Here is a 22,666-nt window from a genome sequence, read left to right as displayed (position 1 = left end):
AGGTTGAAGGATTTCCTCAGTCTCTTCGACTTCTGGAGGATCTTCTTGTACGGGCGCCACGGGAGGAGGTCCAACATATGGTCGGAGGAGACTGACATGAAAAGCATTGTGGATGCGCCAGTTAGAAGGCAAATCCAATCTGAAAGTCACATCACTGACTTTATCTGTAATTTTGAAAGGGCCGTAAAATCTATGGGAAAGTTTGACAACTTTCCCTTTGCCGACCCGCTTTTTCAATCTAGCTTTCTCAAACCAAAGCAGGACATATTGTCCTTTTTCAAGATTGAGATTCCTTCTGTGCTTGTCTGCTTTTCTCTTCTGTTGCTCTTGAGTACGAAGAATCGCTTGCTTTACTTGTTGATGGGCAATATCAATATTGCGCACAAATTCATCTGCGGCGAAGATGTTTTCTTTGGTCACCATAATAGGAAGTAAGAGTGGCTTCCCATAAATAATTTCGAAAGGGGCTTTACCAGTTGAGGAATGTATGGCATTATTTTACGCAAACTCAACTATTGGTAAGTACTGTTCCCATTCGGATTGTCGTTCCGAAACATAGCACTTGAGGAGATCTAAAACAGTGGCATTAGCGATTTCTCTTTGACCATCTGTTTGAGGATGATAAGCTGATGAAAAATCAAGCTTAGTTCCCAAGTTTTCGAACAATGCCTGCCAAAATAGACTAGTCATGCGGGGATCTCTATCGCTGACAATAGTCTTTGGCAATCCATGGTGTTTAAAAATCTGAGCTAGAAATATTCTAGCCATGTGATCAGCTTTGATCGTCTTCTTTACTGGAAGAAAATGGGCTTGCTTACTGAATCTGTCTACGATAGTCCAGATTGCATCATTTCCATTCTTGGATCGAGGAAGATCCATAATAAAATCCATGGCAATACTTTCCCATGGCGTGTTAGGCACAGGGAGCGGCTGAAGCTTGCCATAAACTTTATGTCTGTCATATTTTACCTTTTGGCAGACTAAACACTCACGTACATGTTTTTCAATGTCCGCACGGAGTGTTGGCCAAAAGAAATACCTTTCGAGGGCACTAGTGGTGGAAGCAATTCCCCGATGCCCGGCATAAGGAGAATTATGTGCTTCATCCATCACCTTTTGTCGTAAGGGCTGAGCTATGCATATTGCTTGTTGACGATAGAGTGTATTATCCCTGATACAATAAGGTGGCTTTGAATGACCAGCTTGAAGATCTGCCCAAATTGTGGCGAAGTCTGGATCTTGAGGATACATCTCACTGAGAGATTCTAGTTCCTCATGATAAATTGTTGTTAGTGCATTGATCTTTGGACGCCTGGAGAGAGCATCTGCAACGGCATTCTTTGTTCCAGAAGTGTGTAAAATCTGAAAATGAAACATTGAAAGAAAGTTGGCCCATCTCATCTGCTTTTCTGATAACTTTCTCTGTGTGAGAAAGTAGCGAAGACTTTGATGATCTGTCTTTATAATAAAATCAGCTTCTAATAGATAGTGTTTCCAAATGGAAAGAGCATGAATTACTGCCATTAGCTCTTTTTCATATATGGAGACATGCAACTCTGCATCTTTAAGGCGCCGACTTTCATAGGCTATCGCGTGACCCTCTTGGTTCAAAACTGCTCCTACACAATCTCCAGATGCATCGCAGTATACCTCGAAAGGTTTGCGAAGATTAGGGACATTGAGAACAGGTCCGTGACTGAGTAGATACTTAAGCTTTTCGAAAGCTTGTTTTTGTCCAAACCCCCAATGGAATGGAATCCGCTTCTTTGTCAGGTCATGGAGGGGACCTGCTATCGTGGCAAAATCTCGAATGAAACGCCGATAATAAGAACAGAGGCCAAGGAAACTTCGAACATCATGTACTGTAGTTGGCGTAGGCCATTCTACAACTGCTTGAATCTTATCAGGGTCCATTCTCACCTGGTTGTGAGATACTATATGGCCCAAATAGTGGATTTCTTTTAGAAAGAACTCACTCTTCTTTGCATTCACAAATAATTTGTGTTTGCGTAATTCTTCAAACACTAAGGCGAGATGCTTATAGTGTTCGTCTTCCGTCTCTGAGAAGATTAAGACGTCATCAAAGAAAACGCCTGTAAAGCTTCTGTATGAGTGGAAGATTCTATCCATCATTCTGTTGAATGTAGCTGGTGCATTAGTGAGCCCAAAAGGCATCACTAGAAATTCATACAACCCGAAGGTTGTTCTAAATGAAGTCTTATGCACATCCTGAGGAGCTATGCGGATTTGATGATAACCGCTCTTCAAGTCTATACGACTAAAGACACTGGCTCCTTGTAACTTATCAAGAATGTCGTCAATCCGAGGGATTGGAAATCGATTCTTGATTGTGATCTTGTTTAGAGATCTATAGTCTATGCACATGCGGAATGTGCCATCCTTTTTCTGTACTAGCAAGACATGTGAACAATATGGAGAAGTACTAGGCCTTATTAAGCCCTTCTCCAAAAGTTCGTTAACCTGGTTGAGAATTTCCTCTTGCTGCATTAGACTAACTCGATAAGGGGGCTGATTTGGAGGAGAACTTCCTGGGATCAAATCAATGGTATGATCCTCAGGTCGCGAAGGTGGGAGTTCATTTGGAAGTTCATCTGCAAAACAATCTTTATATCTTTCTATTAACTTAAGTCTTTTTTGCTCTAAAGAGGAAGAAAGTTGTGAAACAGACACATCTCTCTCTCTTGCAAAAATCAAGTACGCTGAAACACACTTTTTCATTTCTTTCTTGATGGCAATGTGATTGGCGATAGGGATACGCCAATCACCTGCATCTGCAAGTACAAGATACTCCTTTCCTTTATGAGCAAAGGATAAGGTTTTCTGAACATAGTCCGGAATGGGATGCATCTTGTAGTGCCAAGGCATTCCCAAGATAACATCGCATCCTTCAAGTGAAGCTAGTAAGAAAGACTCTTGATCCTTGTAGTCGTCGACCTTTAGATTCAACTTCCCTATGATTGGAGTAGAGTTTGAGTTCTGCCCTTTGAAAGCAGATTGCGCTTGAATAGAGACTCCGAAACGATTGGGTTGCAAGTTCAGGTCGTCAGCTAGCTTGGTAGAGATGAAATTGTCTGTGCTACCAAGGTCAAACAAAATAAGACCCCGCTGGTTGTTGATACTACCCCATGCTTTGAGAAGAGCTCTTTCTTTCCCATCCTTGGTTGTATTTCCCTGTACATCTGGGACTGCATTGGAAGAGGGTGGTTGTGGAGGTTTGGTAGGACAGTCACCCTTCATATGACCAACTTGTCCGCACTTGAAGCATCTTCCTTCACTAATGTATGTTCGCAACTCAGCAGGAGAGAGATATCTCCCTTTCTTGGGCTGATTTGGCTTTGCTTCTGCTTCGGAGGCGGTTCTTTTCTTCTTTTGAGAAGAAGTAGAAGAGGTAGGCTGCTCATGGGCCTTCTGCTTAGCATGGTAAGTGCTTTGCTCCATCTTCCTGGGAGTACCCTTGTCATGTATTCCATCAGCTATGCGGGCTGATTCCATAAGTATCTGCAAGTTACCTCGAGGGTAAAGCTTCATAGCCTTTTGCAAGGCTTCATGCAAACCTGCTTCAAACTTGCGCATCTTCTCCGAATTGTCAATCTTCTTGAATGGAGTGACTTTCAAGAGAACGTCCCAAAACCTATCCACATAGCATGGAACAGTTTCGTTCTCTGACTGTGAAAGTCGATCCCATTCTTTCTTTACCTCTTCCTCATAGTCTGGAGGAAGGAACTGTGCGTAGAACTCCTTCTTGAAAGCGGCCAGTCTTGGGGTTTGCAATCTTCCAGGATAAGGGTTAACCACCAATTGCTGGCGGTGCCTTTCACGTACAAACTAACATGGCGAAGCTTGGATCTTTCTTTAAAATTCCCTTCAGCAAATGCAACTTCAAATTGGCGGATGAAAGCCAAAGCTTTGTCATTATCACGCCGTCCATTGTAGGTGTCGAATTTCACATCTCTATCTCCCGACTTGAATGTTTTCTGCCTGTGGTGCTTCTTCTTATGGCGCTCCTTCTTTCTATGCTTAGACTCCTTAGGGACAGGAGTCCTTTCCCTTGAATGTACTTCTTGCTGCGACGGATCGTCGAGAAACATGTCTTCCGGAGAAACTATGTCTTCCAGATCCTTCATGAAAGAGAACTGAGGGGAATCAGGGGGATCCTGCTCTTGAACTTTTGGATTAAACTGCACATGACGTTCTGGAGATTTCTTCTGCCTCTCGTGCATGCGGGAAGTTCCAATCAAAGGATCTTTTCTTGGTTGTGGCGCCTTTGGGTTCTGCGGGATTTCTCCCAACCCCATTGGCATTTTCTCCTTCTCTTTTTCAAGAGTATGGAGAACCTTTTGGACTTCTGGATGGGAAAGAGCTTTCTGCAACTCTTCCACCTGCTGTTGAAGGAGAGAGAACTCTATCTCGCGTCCTCCCATTTCTGCACTCTGCCAAGAGTCTTCAATCCCTTCAAAAAGAGAGAGAGGACCTTGCTCTGATATCACTGTCACAAAAATACGGAAGCGTAAACTGACGTTTAATTGCACCTCAAATACTCAAGAGAATTAGAGGGAGAGAGAAAACTTGACACTCCATTGGGGACCAGAAGATGGGTTGGTCCCCCCCCATAAAGAGAATATCTTTATTACTAAGGGAGAATCTTTACAAGCACAGGAACGGGGAATACGCCCGTCCTATATTCTTTCTTTTGTTCTGTTCTGACTACTGACTGAGAAAGTGTTTCCACTTTCTTTCTGCTTAGGGAATTTCCCATCTTCTGCGAGACTGGTTGGAAGCTCTCGAAAAGAGAGTCTATCTTCCAAAACAGCTCATCGGAAGCTCTCACAGAGGAGAGTCCATCTTCCGTTATGTGTTGCCTTCATGCCCATTCATTCATGCATCGAACACAAAAGAGAAACAAGCAAAATGAACACGCACATGCTTGCTGTAATTTTCTGCACATAACCTGAAATTCTTACCTGTGCACACCCCTATGCCGAAACAGAGGTCTTCTTTGCGATGGAATCGCGCCAAACTTGATGTAGACTTAGGGTAAGGAGAGAGAAGAGAATTTCTATGGCTGATCTGCTGAAAACAGCCCCAATCGAGGTGATTAGGGGCTGAAAACAGAGAATTACAGCAGCCGCACTCTGCTAAGAGAACGTCTATAGCAGCTTCTCGCGATGAAACTTCACCAGAAGGTGTCTATGACTGTGACATCCCTTGTTCTTGACAATGGGAGCACAAGGCTACCACATATGTCGCAAGGGGCTGCTCTCAAGCTTCAATGGAGGGCTCCACCGCGTAGAGCACGCTCACATTAGGGGGGGTAGGTGCACTGCCAGCCCTGAAAATGGGGGAGGGGGGGCTCCTAAATAGCCATCAGGGAGAGGGGACGCTAGGAAGAGAGAGAGGGTGAGAGTGAGTGAGAGAGATTTAGTGTGCATTGGTAAGTGTGCCACTTGGCACACTTACTTTAAAAACTTAAAAACCATTCAACTTTTGACTTTTAAAAACTTCTAGCTCATTAATTAAAAATGTGCAACTAACTAACAAATGCTACCAATGATTCTTTTATGAGAACACCAAAGGTCTGCCGGCGCAGTGCCGCACTTGCACTGCACCGCCTTTACCTGTTCACACTTGTCCGGCCGCCTGCTCGGGCACGGACCGTTAAATTTAATTTAACGAAACTTACCCTAAGGCTTTATTAGCTTTATTAGCCTTAGGGTCATTGTTCTAAGGACCCCATCTCATTCATGTGCTTGTACTGACGCGCGTATTTTTCCTGAGCCTAAAATATGAGGCTACTGCTTACCCCTTTCTGAAGACCGGATTTCCCAATCACTAGGGATTCAGGGTAATTTTTGCTAAGGTCCCTCTGAGGTGTTGTGGCCCGCATTTAGGCTCACCTGAGGCCTGAGAACTGCTAGGTCTATTCTGGTGTGCACACAACTAATTAGATAATTCTTTTCTCGTAAATAAATTAATTATTTACAAAGTCTGACTTAGTTACACACTTAGCCTGAGCAGAGACGCCGTTCTCGGAGCATGCCGCAGAAAAGTTGGTATGATGTGGAATGCCGCGAGAACAGAGCCAGACTTCAGAGGGAGGTGCTTTTGGGGGACATCACTCACAGACACTCACAGATTGACTTCTGACGCCTAGTGCGGCAGAAGAAGAGGGCATTTTTGGCTCGATTAGAGCAAGATCTATACCAGCTATTCTTGAGTCAGGACTCACGTGAGGCATGGCAGCTCTTTCATGAGCACTCTCCTCCCCCCTACCATTACCTCTACAGAGGCCTGGGACTAGTACGCATCATCTTTGTATACAGTTCCTGGACAGACGCCCCTTCCCGACCCATGCCCACACGCATGTGCTTTTTTCACCCGCTGAGATGGTGAAGAAGGCCATTGACAGGATGAAAACTGGGAGAGCATATGATCATGATGGCTTAGTGGTTGAACATTTCATGCATGCCAAAGATCTACTAGCAAAGCTTCTAGTAGTTATGTTTAACCGTGCCATGTGTGAAGGCTTTCCTGACACTTGGAGCCTATCTACTATTGTACCTATCTTCAAGTCAAGAGACCCTATGGAACCTCGGAATTATCGCACTATCATGATTGGACACACATTGGCACGGTTGTACGCATCCATTCTTGAGCAGCAGCTCAGTAGATGGGCAAAGAGGGAGAGGATATGTGCAGCCGCAGGCAGGCAGGGTTTAGGAGAGGCTTTTCTACTCTTAACCATATCTTGACACTCAGAGCCATCAGTGAGGAGGGCAGATCACATGGGAGACGGATCTATTGTAGCTTTGTGGACTTCCGCAAAGCATTTGACACAGTACCCAGACCTAGATTGATGCGCAGACTACAGGAGATGGGAGTACCTACAGAGCTCATTTGGGGGATCATGGCATTATACAGGTCAGTAGTGGGGCATGTACACACCTCAGAGGGTCTATCTACACCGGTTCACTCCTCTATTGGGGTGAAGCAGGGCTGCCCGTTCTCTCCTACTCTCTTCGGTATGTATGTGGATGAGGTTTCTGACTACATTGAGAGCGATGGTGATAGAGGTGCACAGCTAGCAGGGACATGGATTCCACTATTGTTATATGCTGACGATATTGTGTTGACCTCCGACTCTCCAGAGGGGATGCAACGTCACTTGGATGCTTTGCATAGGTTTGCCCACGAAAGTGGTTTGTCTGTCAACCTTGGTAAGACCAAGGCTATGGTGTTTAATACCACCCCACAGTGGATCAGGAGGTCAGCACCTACATTCACATACGGCCAGGAGATCGTGGAGTATACGGATGCTTACACTTACCTTGGATATGGTGAATCTCTTCGTGCTGGTTGGATTTCTCTTGTCAGGCACTTCTCTCGTGTAAATATTGCATTGTATGCCCTGTAAGTCTTTTTCTTTTTGGAGGGCAAGGCCCATTGAACGGTATACTTTTTTGCTAAATTTCTGATTGTATGGCATGAAGCAGAGCTGCTTAAGAAGCTAGTTTCTCAAGGAGCTATATATTACGTTCATTTCTGTTCGATTTAATCTTATGTTACGGTGATCGAAAGGCAAGCAATATAAACATGGATCCTACAATTAGTTATATGTCAAGGTTGCAACTAAGATGGATTTTTTATTGCAACTAAGACGGATTTTTTAATTAAGCAAATTGTACAATTAATCGTTATAAGGGGGGGAGCAAAGACTCCGTAACAACCCTAGAACACTCAAGTTTTTACAGGTCACAAGAAAGGGAGGATCAATAGAAGCAAGGATTGCGAGTGATGCACCTTTACCTTCTTTGTTCCCAAGAGCCCTTCCATTGTGGTAAGTATATGGTACTTTTCTTAGACAAATATTTTAGTTTTTAATGCTTCACTTAAGCTATCTGAGTGGGCTGCATATTCTTCAGTTCCCTTAGCTCGTTATGTCCATGACCAAGTCATGTTTTTCTGATTTGCCAACACAATTTGAGTATCTTGAATTCTACCGACTCGGATACGCCTTTGTCACCAAACATCCTAGGTGTACTGAGCCTAGTGCTTGCCAAAGGCTTGTCCGAGGTCGCATTGTAATTCATTGGCCCCGATTGTGTACAACATGGGCAACGCCGATCAAGAGGTTCGAGTTGCCAAGGCAATACCAAGCGTTTTGGACCAAAGAAAACCAAGAGTTAGTTCTAGTTGTGCTTGGCAACTCGAAGCGTTCTGGACCAAAGAAAACCAAGAGTTAGTTCTAGTTGTGCAACACTGTTGCCCAAATGGTTTTTGATGCAATTGACATGGTCATGCATCGCTACATGGTAGCCCTTATCGGAAAGGTTAGAGGTTCATATACCTGTTATTTTTCTTTATCATGGAATTGCAAGGTCTTAGCTTTTCCACCATAAGTGCAGTACCAATCTCGGATTTATTGTGGATCCACCAACCACCATACGAGGTCGTGGCTTGGTATAGGTGCTTGTCGATAGGTTATTTAAACTTTCTAAGCTTATTCCAAACCAGTCCCCTATACAATCTTTAAAGTTAACCACGTTGGTTGTTGATAATATGGATAGATTATCTAGATTGCCCACCAATATTGTGCTTTCTTGTGAACCCACGTTTCACAGTCATTTTTGGAGGACTCTCTGTAAACAGTTGGGAACACATAGTGTTAATCACATGCTAGAGGATATGCTAAGAGTTTACGTTAGCGAGAAGCAATCCAGTTGGCAAGATTACCTCTTAGTTTGGAGTTTGCTTATCATGATGCAAGCAGGTAGTCCCTTCATGCTTATGAACAGTTTTCAACCCCTGTCACCAGTAAGGTGGGGTTGAAGGACTTTATCCATGATCATATGGATATGCTAAATGTTACTCGTCAAGAAGATAAATACAAGGATTATGCTGATGAGAAACTTCGGCCGGTAACCTTCATGGAAGAAGAAAAGGAATTTTCACGTATACCAGAATATTCAAAAAGTTTAAAAACTGGGTTAACACCTAAATTATATCCTAGATATTGTGGGCCATTCACAATACTGAAGCCACATGGCTAACAAACTTTCTTTGCCTGCACACTCTCGTACTCATCTGGGTTTTCATGAAAGTCTTTTAAGTAAACACTTACATAGGGATAACACTGTCATTGACCATCAGATTTTGGTCGATTTCATTGACTCCGAGCGTATTTAAGACTATCATGCTTTACGTACTTGTCATCAAGTGGGACGTCAAGCATCAATTAAGTGGAAAGACCGACTTGCAAAAGGTTCCACTTGGGAAAACATTAGAGTTCTCAAGAAGACATACACCACATCGAGGACGAAAACACTTTGTGGAGGGCTACAGTGTCACTTGCATAGGATAGGCACTTACTTGCATTTGGTCTGGAGTTCACACTAGACGGACTGGCAGGTAGGCAGTGAGACGTGACAGTGATACGGGTAGTGGTCTAGTGGACACAGTGGCCAAATCACGACCACCATAGTTTGCAGAGACTTAGCTGGACTAGGATATTTTGCTAGCCGTTGGTGGCTCTTTATGATTGTATATATTTCTAGTTGGTTCTAGTGGTTGGGATGCCACATCATCTACTTTCTATGGTCTAGTGTCTTGAGTCTCGAGTCTTGGGTCCAGCACCGCACATCTGCACCCTCCCTGCACATTGGAGCCTCGATGTCACAAACTGGTGATATGGCAACCCTAGAAGTTGTTCCAACATATGGGCAAGTGACGAGGGGGCCCAAGGACACAAGAAAATAAGCGGCTGCTGAAGTGGCTGGCGTACAAATTTCCGCAAATCATGTTGACTGTACATATCTCCGCGAATCGTGCTGACAGCCGTATGGACTGGCTGGAAATTACGCTGACAACTTTTTGTAGTTTTGGTTGCCCAGTTGCTTTTGGAGTTTGAAGCTTTGAGGGCTCTGCTTTTAGCAACCCTATGTAACCTTTATAAGTGGTCTTTGGGGCTCACATCTAGACGCAAAGTCTGAGAGTGAGACCCGCGGGGCCTCTTTGTACTTTGAACACATATTAATATAAAAAGAAATACCGGAAAGGGGCGCCACTCTTTGGGGCCAATACCTCTAGGCACGGAACTACGCTGGGCGTGTCATCTTTGTGAACTGTTTTGAAGTGAATCTCTGTTGTGTCGCGGTAGAATCTTGAGTTGGGGTGTCCAAGTTTGTTATAGTGGTATCAGAGCGCGGCCGATTTCTCTTCTACCGGAAAATCCGATCCTTTTCTCGCGACACTTATGGATTCCAACAAGAATCAGTCGACTTCTTCTGCCTTTGCTAATGCGGGAGGAGATCACGAAGAAGATTTTCATGATCAAACAGAGGAAGAGTACGGGCCACCTCGGCCTACTCAGTACAAACTTGAAGAGATGGAACGTCGACAGCATGTTGACGAGTGCACAAAGCAGATGATTAAAATTACGAAGGATTCACAATTTGCAAAAATTGTCTCAGCAATCCATCGCAGAAGTGCACACCCAATGGCAGAAAGCCACAAAACCACCCATCAAACCGGCAATCAAGAAATCTCCTTCTCGGAGGATGTTTACAGAGCAAGAATTACAACAAGGTGTTCAGACACAAATTAGTCAGCTTTTGGACACAAATAACAAATCCAAAAAAGCACAAGAAGGGGACTGACTTCCCGGGTTATTTGGGTCGTCAATCTTCTTTTGCATCAGCAAGAAAGCAGAAGAAGCATGTACGATTTGAAGGACTACCCAGTTCTTCTTCTTCAGACAGTTCTTCTAGAAGGTGGACAGTCAATTAAATTTGAATCCTTTTCTGGGTTCCGGGATGCTCCGAGGGCTTTGTCCTTCATTCAGTAGTTTGACATAGCTTTCTCTGGAGGGCATTACTCAGAGCACTCCAAGATTAGGAGGGACTACATCTTTCTTCAACGGAAATGCTCGAATATGGTGGTCCACTCTTCTTCTGAGGAAGGAAGCTTCAGTTAAATGGTTGGTTGAAATTCAAAAGGCTCTTTATATCTTTTTGGCTAACTCGGGAGTACGAACGAGATATACGAACTGCTTGGAATCATCTTCGGATTGACCAAGGGAGATCCTTTGGACACTTATTGCGAGAAATTTTGGAACTCTTTTCTACCAACCTCTTCATTTAAGAAGGTCTCGTTTAAGGAACAAATTGAGCGGTTTTGTTGCGGACTCCCTACAGAGATCCGAGATTACTACCTAAAACAAAAGTCTACTTCTATTCAAGAATTGATGGGTCATGCGAAATAGGGTTTTGCAATACATTCAGGAAATTTGACCTACCCCACTGATGAGATCTTGACTCAGAGAACCCAACAGACCTCTCACAATGAAAGTAGAAAGAAAAAGAGTTTCCAAGAAAAGAAAGACAAGGATACACGACCCCGGCTCACTCTTCGAGAGAGGGCCAGTTACATCAAAGAAGGGAAGTGTTTTGGATGCGGGGAACATGAGCACGTCTCCGCAAAGTGCCCCAAAAAGGCACAACACGAACAACATAAAGACATGCCAAAGAGTTTGAGAGCAGCTGAGGAACGTGGCAAAAAAGGCAAGATGAAAGCAGGACTAGTTCCAGATTGCATGGGTACTGACCCAAGCACGATTGATGAAAGCACAGAACTTTGCCGAGCTTGGGGCAAAGTGAAAGATCAAGAAGCCCTGATTTTCTTTTATGGAGGACCCAAGGCCAACTTCATTTCACCTAAATTGGCGGCGCGGCTCGAGATTACACCTGATAGGATGGGACCACTGTAGCAGGCTACAGTGTCACTTTCACAGGACACAGGTAGTACAGTTGGTCTAGGCTGTTTCACGCTGGACGGACCCTCTGGGCTGGGGAGTGACACGTGGCAGGGTACCGACGGTGGTCTAGTGGACATCGTGGCCAGGTCACCACATGGCTGACATTTATGAGCCGTTGGTGGCTCTTTATGGTGTTACATATGAGTAGTAGCGGTTGGTCATCGGGATTATCTTCTTCACCTCGGAGCTTCACGTGGTCGTCTTGATAGAGTCCATACACACAGCACGTCTTCACGATCCCGGCACATCTGAGCCTCGACACCCCCATTGTACCTGTGAGTCCTGGGCTGGAGCTGAGTGTGCTGCCACGCCAGAGTCTGTATCAGTCTTTGAGATAGTCGAGTCATATGTTCTGGTCTACTGTTGTGCCTTTGTGAGCTCTGTTGATGTCTATTGTTTCCTTTCTTTTCAGTCTGTTTGAGTGAGATTGTCACGCACATTGCATTGAGGACCACCCACTGTAGAGAGCACGACACATTATCTGCGCTACAACCACCTGCAGAGGCAATTCTAGCGGCACTCGAACAGGCATAGCCAGTACACCTGTCATCACTGGCAAACTTCCGTTGCATTGTCAGAGGTATTTGGGGCACGAGGACTTTTACATAATGCCCTTGGAAAGTTGTGACATCCTCTTTGGAGTCCCTTGGTACCATAAGAACAACGCCGTGGTCGATTATCGGGCAAAGAAAGCCACTTTGACAAATGAAAAGAGCCGAAAAATTGTACTTGATGTAAAACTGAAGGGCGAGTCTGTCCCTATTGTATCAGCTTCGCCCGTTTCCAAATTAATGAAATCAAGTTGTTTGTTTACTCGATCTACTTGAAATAGTTAAATGATGAACACAGAAAGAATATGTTTGAACTTGATAAAGAACACCAAGATTTTCTCCACACTCATGCCGATTGCTTTTCTGAGGGCCTGCCAGGCGAGTTACCACCATCTCGTGCTGAGGATCACACTATTGATTTAATACCTTGAAGCACACTACCGAACCAACCACCTTATCGTGTTAGCCGAGCCCCGAATGAAGAGATTATGAACCAAGTGAGAGACCTTTTGGAAAAGAGTCTTATCCAAACGAGTACTTCACTCTACTGCTCTCCAGTGTTGTTGGTTTTAAAGAAAGATGGATCTTGGAGAATGGCATTGATTACAGAGCTCTCAATAAAATCACCATCAAGAACAGATTTCCGATTCCAAGGATCGATGATATTCTTGACTTTTCCATTGGTAGCTTGTTTTTGCCGTTTTTGGTAGGTTTTTTGCTACTTCTTTTGTTGCCACTGTTTTGTTGCTTATTGGCATCCACATAAGTCGGTTGTCCTGTTGCAAATGCAGCTGTTTGCCTTCCGATGTTGCTTGTACTGAAGGGAGTTCCTTTTGCTTGTACTGAAGGGAGTTCCTTTTGCTTTTGTTTCGGTATCCAAATGCGAGTAACATTTGGGTTATTGCTGAGCATTTTCTTTGGGATCCATATCTGTTTTATGCCCTTGGTTTTGGTTGAGCTATCTGCTTTGGTTGAATTCTTCCGTCTTGACCGACTATAGGGATCATCCTGTTTAAGCAGGATTGATTTGAAAGGCAGAAATCATCATATCAGAATTGTGTCGGGAGATGTCTACAAGACAGCCTTTCGGACGAGCTTCCATTTATATGAATTTTTGGTGATGCCTTTTGGCCTTACCAATGCTCCAGCGACTTTCAACCAAATGATGGATAGGATTTTTAGAGAGTACAGATCGTTTGTCGGCACTTTCTTTGATGACATTATAGTCTTCTCCAAGGATGAGGTAGAACATAGACACCATCTGCTACAAGTTTTTCAGGCATTGCGAGATCACAAGTTAGTTATCAATGCCAAAAAAAGTGAATTTTTCTTGCCGGAGAAACACTTTTTGGGACACATCGTCTCAGCAGCAGGAGTACAGATGAACCCGGCCAAGATTGAGACTATACCTGATTAGCCCGATTTGAAGAATGTTCATGAAGTTAGAAGCTTCTTGGGCTTATGTTCTTACTGCCGATGGTTCATTTGAAAGTTTGCAAAGGTCGCTTACCGTTGCACATTCTGACACAGAAAGGAGTCCCTTCCTCGTGGGGACCCATAGAGGTGACTATCTTTCAGACATTGAAAGAGAAATTGATTACGGGACCAATATTGACTTTGCCGGATTTGCAAAAGTCATTCGAAGTATATTCTAATGCTTGTGATCGTAGTCTAGGTGCGGTCTTAATGTAGTAAGGCCATGTCATTGCCTATGAGAGCCGATTGTTTTCAAGGCCGGAATTGACACCACAAGTTTATGAGAAAGAGCTTTTGGCGGTTATCCATGCTCTTACTCAGTGGAGACATTACCTACTCGAATCCAATTTTACGATCTTCACTGATCATCAGAGTTTACACTACTTCTTGTCACAGAAGCAACTTTCAGAAAAGCACATGCAGTGGGCTAACATCTTCTCACAGTTTCACTTCCAGATTGTCCATGTACAAGGGCAGAAGAACTTGGTAGCACATGCTTTGTCTCGAAAGCCGTTAGTCTTGGCTATTTCCATGATTCATCATACAAGCTTCGAGGACATGGTTGATCAATTTGCCACAGATCCAGATTTTTCTGATGTATTCACTCGGGATATTCCATACGGGATGGCTGCTTGATGAAGAAAATGATGTTGTGCGTTACACAGCCGTTGAGGGAAAAGGTTCTGAATGAATGCCATTGTCCACCTTTTACGGGTCACCGCAGCATTGACACCACCTTGAAAGGTGTGGAACGTTACTTCTTTTGGCCGAGACTCAAGAAGGATGAGGACGACTTTGTACGTAGTTGCTTAGTATGCCAGAAGGTCAAGTTTGAGAGGCATAAAGCACAAGGACTCTTACAGCCTTTACCCATTCCCGCCTGCCCCTAGGAAAGTATTGCTATGGATTTCATTTTTTATCTCCGAAGACACAGAGTGGGCATGATGGCATTTTGACTATCATCGATAGATTTAGCTGCAAGCTCACTTCGTTCCAGTAAAGAAAACACTCAAGCCGGATCATTTAGCGAGACTGTTCATTTCACAGATAGATAAAGGGAAAGGAGCGGCTTTTTCCAAAGCTGAGCATGAAATACTATAGACCTTTCCAGATAAAACAAAAGATAAATGATGTCTCCTTTAGACTGAAGTTGCCCGATACTTGAGGATTCACAATGCTTTTCATGTGAGTGAGTCCCTTGGAGCCTTTTAAAGGCGATGTGCCCGATGATGGGGAGTCAGATGAGCAACCCGAAGTGGAGGAAAGCGAGGAGATACTCGTTCCAGAACAGATATTGGCACACAAGGGGATAGAAAGATTAAAGGTAAAGCGATTAGGCGGTTCTTGGTTATGTGAAGAAGATAGAGGAGGAGGACCTAGCAGATACTCCTCAGATTTTGGAACTTTACCTTGAAGCATTCGGTTTAGAGTAGTCTACTCCGATAGAGCCCCGATTTCAGCATGAATGAATCTAGTGCAATGGGCTTGCACAAGCCGATTTTGATATAGAGTCACTAATGTCCCTTTGGGTTTCAAGGATACTGTTGGGCTGACAGTATTTTGCTGTATGACTTTATGAACTGGAATTCCCAAAAATGAAATTTATACTTGACTTGTTTGAGTGCAGGAACTGAAAGACGAAATGACTGCAGCATTTCAGTCTCATAAATCTCTAGACATGATTGCAATAAGGATTAGTTAATCGAGCATCTGTGAGGTCCCGATTGGATCTAGATGCGATTACTAAATACGTTGCCGATTAATCAAGGTCTGAGATTTGGAATGAATTTAAATGTGATTTGTCATGTGATGTCAAGTGATGTCCGGTGATGTGACTGTCGATTTGTACAAGTGCTAGATCTGTTGTGTCTAGTGCATCGGTACTGACACAGTTTATGGCCTTTGTCTGTTTTGCAGGTGTAATCGAGGGCGATCACAATTCTTTCAAGAGGGGGGTATGGCACAAACTAGTGACGTGGCAACCCTAGAAGTTGTCCCAACTTATGGCCAAGTGACGAGGGGACCCTCGGGAACACAAGAAAATAATCCAAAGCGGCTATTGACGTGGCTGGTGTAAGGATTTCCACAAATCACGCTGACTGTACGGATCTCCGCAAATCGGCGCTGACAGTCGTACGGACTGGCCGGAAATTAAGCTGACATCTTTTTGCAGTTTTGGACGCCAAGTTGCTTTCGGAAACTTATTGTTTTTGGAGTTTGAAGCTTTTGGGGGCTCTGCTTTTAGCAACCGTATGTAACCTTTATAAGTGGCCTTTGGGGGCTCACTTCTCAGAGCATCTGGACGCAGAGTCGTAGAGTGAGACCCGCGGGCCCTCTTTGTACTTTGAACACAGATTAATATAAAAAAACAAATACAGAAAGGGGCGCCAATCTTTGGGGCCAATACCTCTAAGCACGGAACTACGCCGGGCCGTGTCATCTTTGTGAACTGCTTTGAAGTGAATCTCTGTTGTTTCGCTGTAGAATCTTGACTTGGGGTGTGCGAGTTTGTTACACTCGACCCCCCCATTGTACCTTTGAGCATACAGGTCGAGGAGCTAGCTAGTTTAAGCCCCTCGCCTGTGTCAATCTGCTGGTCTAGCCTTGTCTGGTCCAGCTTCGCCTCGAACAACTTGGTCTAGTTGGTCTAGTCCACCTTAGCCCTCGACCAACTGGTCTAATCTCTCGTCCTGGTCTAGCTGAGTGGTCTAGTCACTCGTCCTAGTCTAGCTTTGTCGTCTAGTCACTCGTCCCTACCTAGCAAGAGTGGTCTAGCCGAGTCTAGCTTGGTCTCGTCTGGACCCAGTGGGTCTAGACCATCCGGCAAGTTCAAGGATCTCCGCACCCAGAGCTTGGGTGAGTTGTTGCTACTGGATGACACATACAAGGCAGTCTAAAGATCAAGAAAGCCCACTATTGAGCCCTCTAAAGTACTACCATTGAGAGCACCAACCTTTGTGCCGAGTAGAAGTCCACCAGCCTCGCTACCCCTACCCTCCCACACATCTACCTCCACTCCCTCAACCAGCTCTTCCCCTCCCAGGTCACCTTCCTCGGTACCCTTCTCACCAATTGTGTAACAAAAAGCTCAGGAGCACCAGGCTTCTGAGTACGCAGCCATGGAGGAGCCTACAAGCATTTTGGCTAAGGTGAACATAAAATTTCCAACTTTCAAAGGACTCTCCATAGAGGATGCAGACGACCATGCTAGGAGATTTGTCTCCCTCTGCACGGGTCGTGGCCTCAACAGAGAAGACGCCTACCTCATGCTCTTCCCGTCAACCTTGGATAGCTAAGCAGACAAATGGTACAGTCAGTTCGCAGAGAACCACTCCACAACTTGGGCAGCACTACGATGACAGTTCTGTGAAGCCTTCAAGCCGTGTGACTTTGAAGAGAAGGTTTTGGATGAGTTGGCAAACCTAGTACTCCAGTCAAATGAGACTTTTGCACAACTCATGACAAGGACAAAGTCTCTAGTCGCCAAGCTTCCCAAGCAACCACAAGAATTCATGGTCAAGAAATGGGTGGAGAAGGCTCTTCCCAAGACTTCTCGGGCAAAACTCCGAGAGAGTCTCGGACCCAAAGCCACTCTGGAGGAGTTCGTCGCTGCTGCTACTAGGATAGAAGGGGCAAGGAAGCTATTCAACGACTCACGTCACGTAGAGACTGCCTCAATACTCTTGGAAAAGTCCACCTGACCCCTTGACTTCTTTACCTAGGAAACTGGAAACACTGAAATTACAACAAGCTCTTCAAGAGGAGCGATCCTGCTCTTTTCGACAAGAGAAGCCTCCACATCAAAAGGCTTTGGACCAGATCAAGCAGGAGCTAGAAGAGCTCAGGGCTCAGCAGGCAACTAAGCCCATGGTGTGGTGTAGCACGTGTAGCTCTCTTGGGCATCCTCCGTAGGGATGCCCGCTTCGAGCTTACTGCCAGTTCTGTGAGAAGCCTAGGCCCCAGACATGGCAACAAAGATTGCTACTATCTGAAGGGATTTCGGCAATTACAATAGAGCCGCTTCAACAAGGCTTGGCACCTATTCACCAGGAATTGGCACCTGCATCCAATATGGTTTCCCCGTATGGCCATCCAAACCACATGCCACCTTTGCTGACAACCCCTCCTATGCAAGGTATGCAAAGCACTTTTCCATCTCAAAGCTTTTATCATGCTAATGCTCCCTCAGCCCCTCAAAGATTCTACACCTCAACCTCCACCTCCATGTAGTAGGAGTAGAGACCACCTCACCCCCCGACTCGCCCATCCAATCGACGCCGTCATTGCCCTGAGGCTAAGAATCACTACAATAAAGATTGTCTTGAGCAACGGGCATCCACGTCTTCGAGCCCGGGTCCGAACCAACAAGAGTTCACGTTTCGAAAGATCAACCTGATAGCGGTGAGCACCATCCCTCAGCCGTCACCTGCTACTCATGTGGTTACCCCTCAGGACAAGCTGCAGCAAGTGGAGGAGCCTGCTAGTGTCCTCACTCGGGCACAAAGGGCAGCCCTCGGCCTCAGTCTTTGAAAAGGTCCAACTCTGCGATCCCCACTTCCACAACTTAGCCTATCTAGAGCAACTGACAAGCCATCCACTGGTGCCAAAGGCCGATCTACCTCCATGCTATCTGATATTGATGGGGCCTTCTTGGAAGCAGTGGCTGACTTGCAGCAGATCGAGGTACCAGAGAAGGCCCTCATCAAAGGAGAAAAGCCTAAAACACAGACTATCTTGAAGAACACCTTTCAACAAGTGTCACTCTACAACATGCTCCAGTTGGATGCAAATCTTCGAAGTGACACCCTTACAGTCATTCAATCTTTGTGCCCCGGTGCAGGGTCCAGTGGCTGACATCTCCCAGTGCAACCCTTTTGAGTCCTACATTATCTCCTATCCCACTGCTCCTCTCACTGATTACAGGAGTCCTCGTCTCTTGTGTCTATTTTAGGACGCCAATTCTCAAGGGTAATCATGGATAGTAGATCTCACATCAACCTGATGCCTGAGTTCACTATGTTGGCACTGGTCTCCAGTCGACTAGGCCTACCCCATTCACAATCACTTTGGCAGACCAAACGACTGTCTACCCCTTGGGCATAGTAGACAAAGTGCCTCTGCAGGTGCAAGGACTTCACCTTTAGCCTAGATTTTGTTGTGGTCCGTCTTCCCCCGGTTGAGGGAGGCTTTCCTTTGCTCATTGGCAAACCATGGCTGCAGCACACTAAAGCACTACATGATTGGATAAATGACACAATGTGGATACATACTCCTGGCTCCCCAATGAAACCCATTCGACTTAAAGGAGGCATGAATATAGTAGTCCACCATAGTTCCTTGTCAGTGGAGTCTTACCCCGACCTCGACCAGCCTACCCCACCTGACGGACCAGAGGATGACTTGCTTGAGTGGTTGGAAGCTACAAAGTCTATGCCTTGTTATGTGGTTTCTATCCAATCTTTGCCCGAAAATACCCCATCTCCCACTACCCTTACAGTAGTCGGGCCCAATGTGCTGCCTAGCCCAGAAACAGGTACTGAGGTCATGAAAACTGTTGCCTCCAATACTCCAACTGTCGAGGCCTATGGACTTGGTGAGCCTATCAAAGACCCCAGATGACGTAAGAAATCTCCTTTACAAGAGTTCCCCCAACGTTCAGCTTCCTCTAGGTCTAACTCCATGACTAAGGCAACGCTCTCTTCTGTGTCTGATAAACTTCCCTTTGACGAGCTTTCACAAGGATGGTTACAAGAAGAATATGCTGATTTCAATAGTAATCAGACGCCACCTCATGATGCCTCAAAGCTCCAAGAGGCAGCAAACTCTTCATGTTTTGACACCTCCTTACTAGCAACATCTTCTGAGCATGTCAAGGAAGTCAACCTTGGGGACCATGACAACCCTCAGCCCATTCTCTTAGCCGCTTGGCTGTGGGAACACACGGCACTCCTTGACTATGTAGTTTCTTTTATGCACACTTTCAAGGACGTTTTTCCATAGTCTTACAAAGATTTGGAAGGAATCCCACCGAAATTGGGTGTCTACGCTAACCCTCTCGTCATAGAAGCTAAGCCAGTCAGAGGCCGTGCTTACAAGCTCAGCAGTAAGTATGCAAAAACTGTCAAACTGGAGCTAGAGAAAATGCAAGAAGCTAGGATCATCGTGCCTATGGACCACTTCGAGTGGCTGTCACCCATGGTCATCGCGCCCAAGAAGCAATCCAATAAAATCCGTGTGTGCGTCGACTATCGTGCTCTGAATAAGGTGGCAATCCCAGATGGTTTTCGAGCATCTTTCACCGAACGTGTGCTCAAAGATGTGGCGGGACGCATACTTTACAGTTTCATGGACGGGCTCAGTGGCTACAATCAGTTGGTCATTCATCCTGCGAACCAGATCAAGACTGCATTCGTGACTCCATGGGGTATGTTCATTTGTACAAGGATGTCTTTTAGATTGAAAAACTCCTCCTTCCAATTGTACAATATACATCGTCTTTTACCCTTTCCTCACTAATCATCTTCAAATCTTCATGGATGATTTTTCGAGCTTCTCTAAAGCTCAGTGTTCCACCCGAGTGGAAAATTTGGAGGAGCACCTAGCTCAACTCTCTGCAGTCTTTCTTAAGTGTCAGGACGCGCGTCTTAAGCTCAACCCTAACAAATGCCACTTTTTTGGTAACTCAAGGTACGCTTTTAGGTCATGTGGTGTCTGCTAAAAGTTTAGCTCTTGTCCCTTGCAAGATAGTGTCCATTGTGAGATTACCTCCCTCGCTTAATCCAAAGGGTGTTCAAAGCTTTGTAGACCATACAGGTTATCATCGCAGGTTTATTCACATGTATGCCCACGTTGCCCTTGTAGTTGGTTCTAGTCGTTGGGATATCACATCACCTACTTTCTATGGTCTAATGTCTTGAGTCTTGAGTCTTGGGTCCAGCACCGCACATCTGCACCCTGACACCCCCATTGTAGTTGGTTCTAGTCGTTGGGATATCACATCACCTACTTTCTATGGTCTAATGTCTTGAGTCTTGAGTCTTGGGTCCAGCACCGCACATCTGCACCCTGACACCCCCATTGTACTTGAGAGTCCCGGGTATTATGGTAGGTCATATCTTGGCCAAACTTTGTGGGATAGTGCTTGAGGCAGAGCTGAGTCTTCCTATATGGAGAATGTGAGGGCTTATGACGACCAAGACAAGACGATTTTGGAGAACCTTCTCTACTATAGATCATGTTTTCACTCAGCAATGTTTGATTGATGAGGCCACGGTGCAGAAGTTACATTGCAACTTGTGGACTGTTGTAAAGCCTTTCACACAGTGCCACGAGAGAGTTTGATGCCCAAAAAGGATCTCAAAGACCATTGCTAGCACCATTATTGCGAAGCAAGGATGCCCACTCTCCCCCACACTATTCACGCTCACTAGATTTGACTTTAAGACTTTTCATGATAGAGTTCTCTTGAATGTCAGTTTTTGTTTATCACGCGCATATTATGGCGTTATACCCCAGGAAACCTATTTGTCTTTTCTTGTCATATGTAAAACCAAACAAAATGTGTCAAAATGATGAAATGCCACTTGTGACTATGGATACTAGAGAAAGTGATAGTAGAGTGGGGTTCCGCACTGAGAACATGTATGCATCATGCCTTCCACACACCTAGAGTGTGATATTGCATGGGTTCATACTCCCTAACTAGCAACCTGTCCAAAGTACCTCGCCAATAACCAAGCTCTGTAAACATGAAAACGGGGTCCTCAGCTACCCCTTAGAAAACTTATGAAAACTAGGAATTGCAGTAGCCATGAAATTGCACCCCAAGTGGTAAAGCCATGATGGACACCCATGCACCTCGTGACGGCACAAACCATTCTCTAAATCCTGAGAGCATGGGAGCTAACCCATAAGTAATGGGAGCTAACCCATAAGTAAGGACAGAGACTCTCAACAGCATGGAGAGTGCATTGAATGTGAATCGGTCATGTCCCACAGTACCAACCCAAGTGTCCACTAGCAATCTGGCATGTGTGAGGACCCAGCATCCACATGAAGAAGATAATCCGATGCCTGATACGAATAGTTCAGATGCAAGCCCAAAACTGAGAGGAGAAAGCTGAAAGTCTTTGGTCTCATCCGAGCGCAGGCTGTGGAAGTCTCTGATCTAACCAATGGTCCAAGCGAATAAGCTGGTGGTACTGGTGACAAAGGAGTATACCTTGGCCCCAAGACTGACTATCTGCTCAAAGATGGAGTATACCTTGGCCCCAAGACTGACTATGTACCGAAACAAGGAGACCAAGGACTCCAACACATCTGCAGCAGCAGAAAGGCCATGCCACTCTCCGGTCCCAACAAGGCTGAAAAAGTTTCCAGGTGCCCTTTTGGCACAAGCGCATGCATGAAATAAGATCTGTCTGTCCATTGTGAGAAGAATGAAACATGTCTGGGATGCATAAAATAAGACTCTCTGTCCAATGCAAAAACAGGATGCAGCTCCCAGAGCATTCCCCACAATCCATTAAATGCCTTGCCCTGGATAGAAAACTTAAGTCAAGAAGAAGCCAAAAGCTGTACACCAAAATTTAAGAATTACCTGGACCGGAAAGTTGCAATAATCAGTACATCCCTGAGAATCTCTGGGTAGCATCAACTGTGAAAAGATGACAGGGGATCTCTCGTAACTTCCTGATGACAGTTTAAACCTTTCCTGACTTGCTGTCCCCAGCATTACCTGATAAGTCACCACTCCATGATATATAATAGACCTACACCTTCAAAAAAGGATTACAACTGAAGCTTTAGG

General features: G+C 45.1%; 1 protein-coding gene across 5 annotated transcripts in view; it reads right to left on the bottom strand.

Annotated features, from left to right (window-relative positions):
- LOC147459787 (Nucleic acid-binding proteins superfamily) overlaps positions 1-22,666 on the bottom strand; it is a 110,325-nt gene that overhangs the window by 26,098 nt on the left and 61,561 nt on the right. For all 5 annotated transcript variants that reach the window (XM_086510986.1, XM_086510987.1, XM_086510989.1 and 2 more), the window contains one exon: positions 22,457-22,594. In XM_086510986.1, the coding sequence (XP_086367112.1) occupies positions 22,457-22,594 (138 nt within the window). The remainder of the gene's footprint in view (positions 1-22,456; positions 22,595-22,666) is intronic.

Source organism: Adiantum capillus-veneris, chromosome 4, assembly GCF_014529385.1.
Source record: "Adiantum capillus-veneris isolate H3 chromosome 4, ASM1452938v2, whole genome shotgun sequence".
Taxonomy (NCBI): Eukaryota; Viridiplantae; Streptophyta; class Polypodiopsida; order Polypodiales; family Pteridaceae; genus Adiantum; species Adiantum capillus-veneris.
Note: the sequence above shows the minus strand (reverse complement) of the source record. Positions and strands in the feature narration are given on the sequence as shown.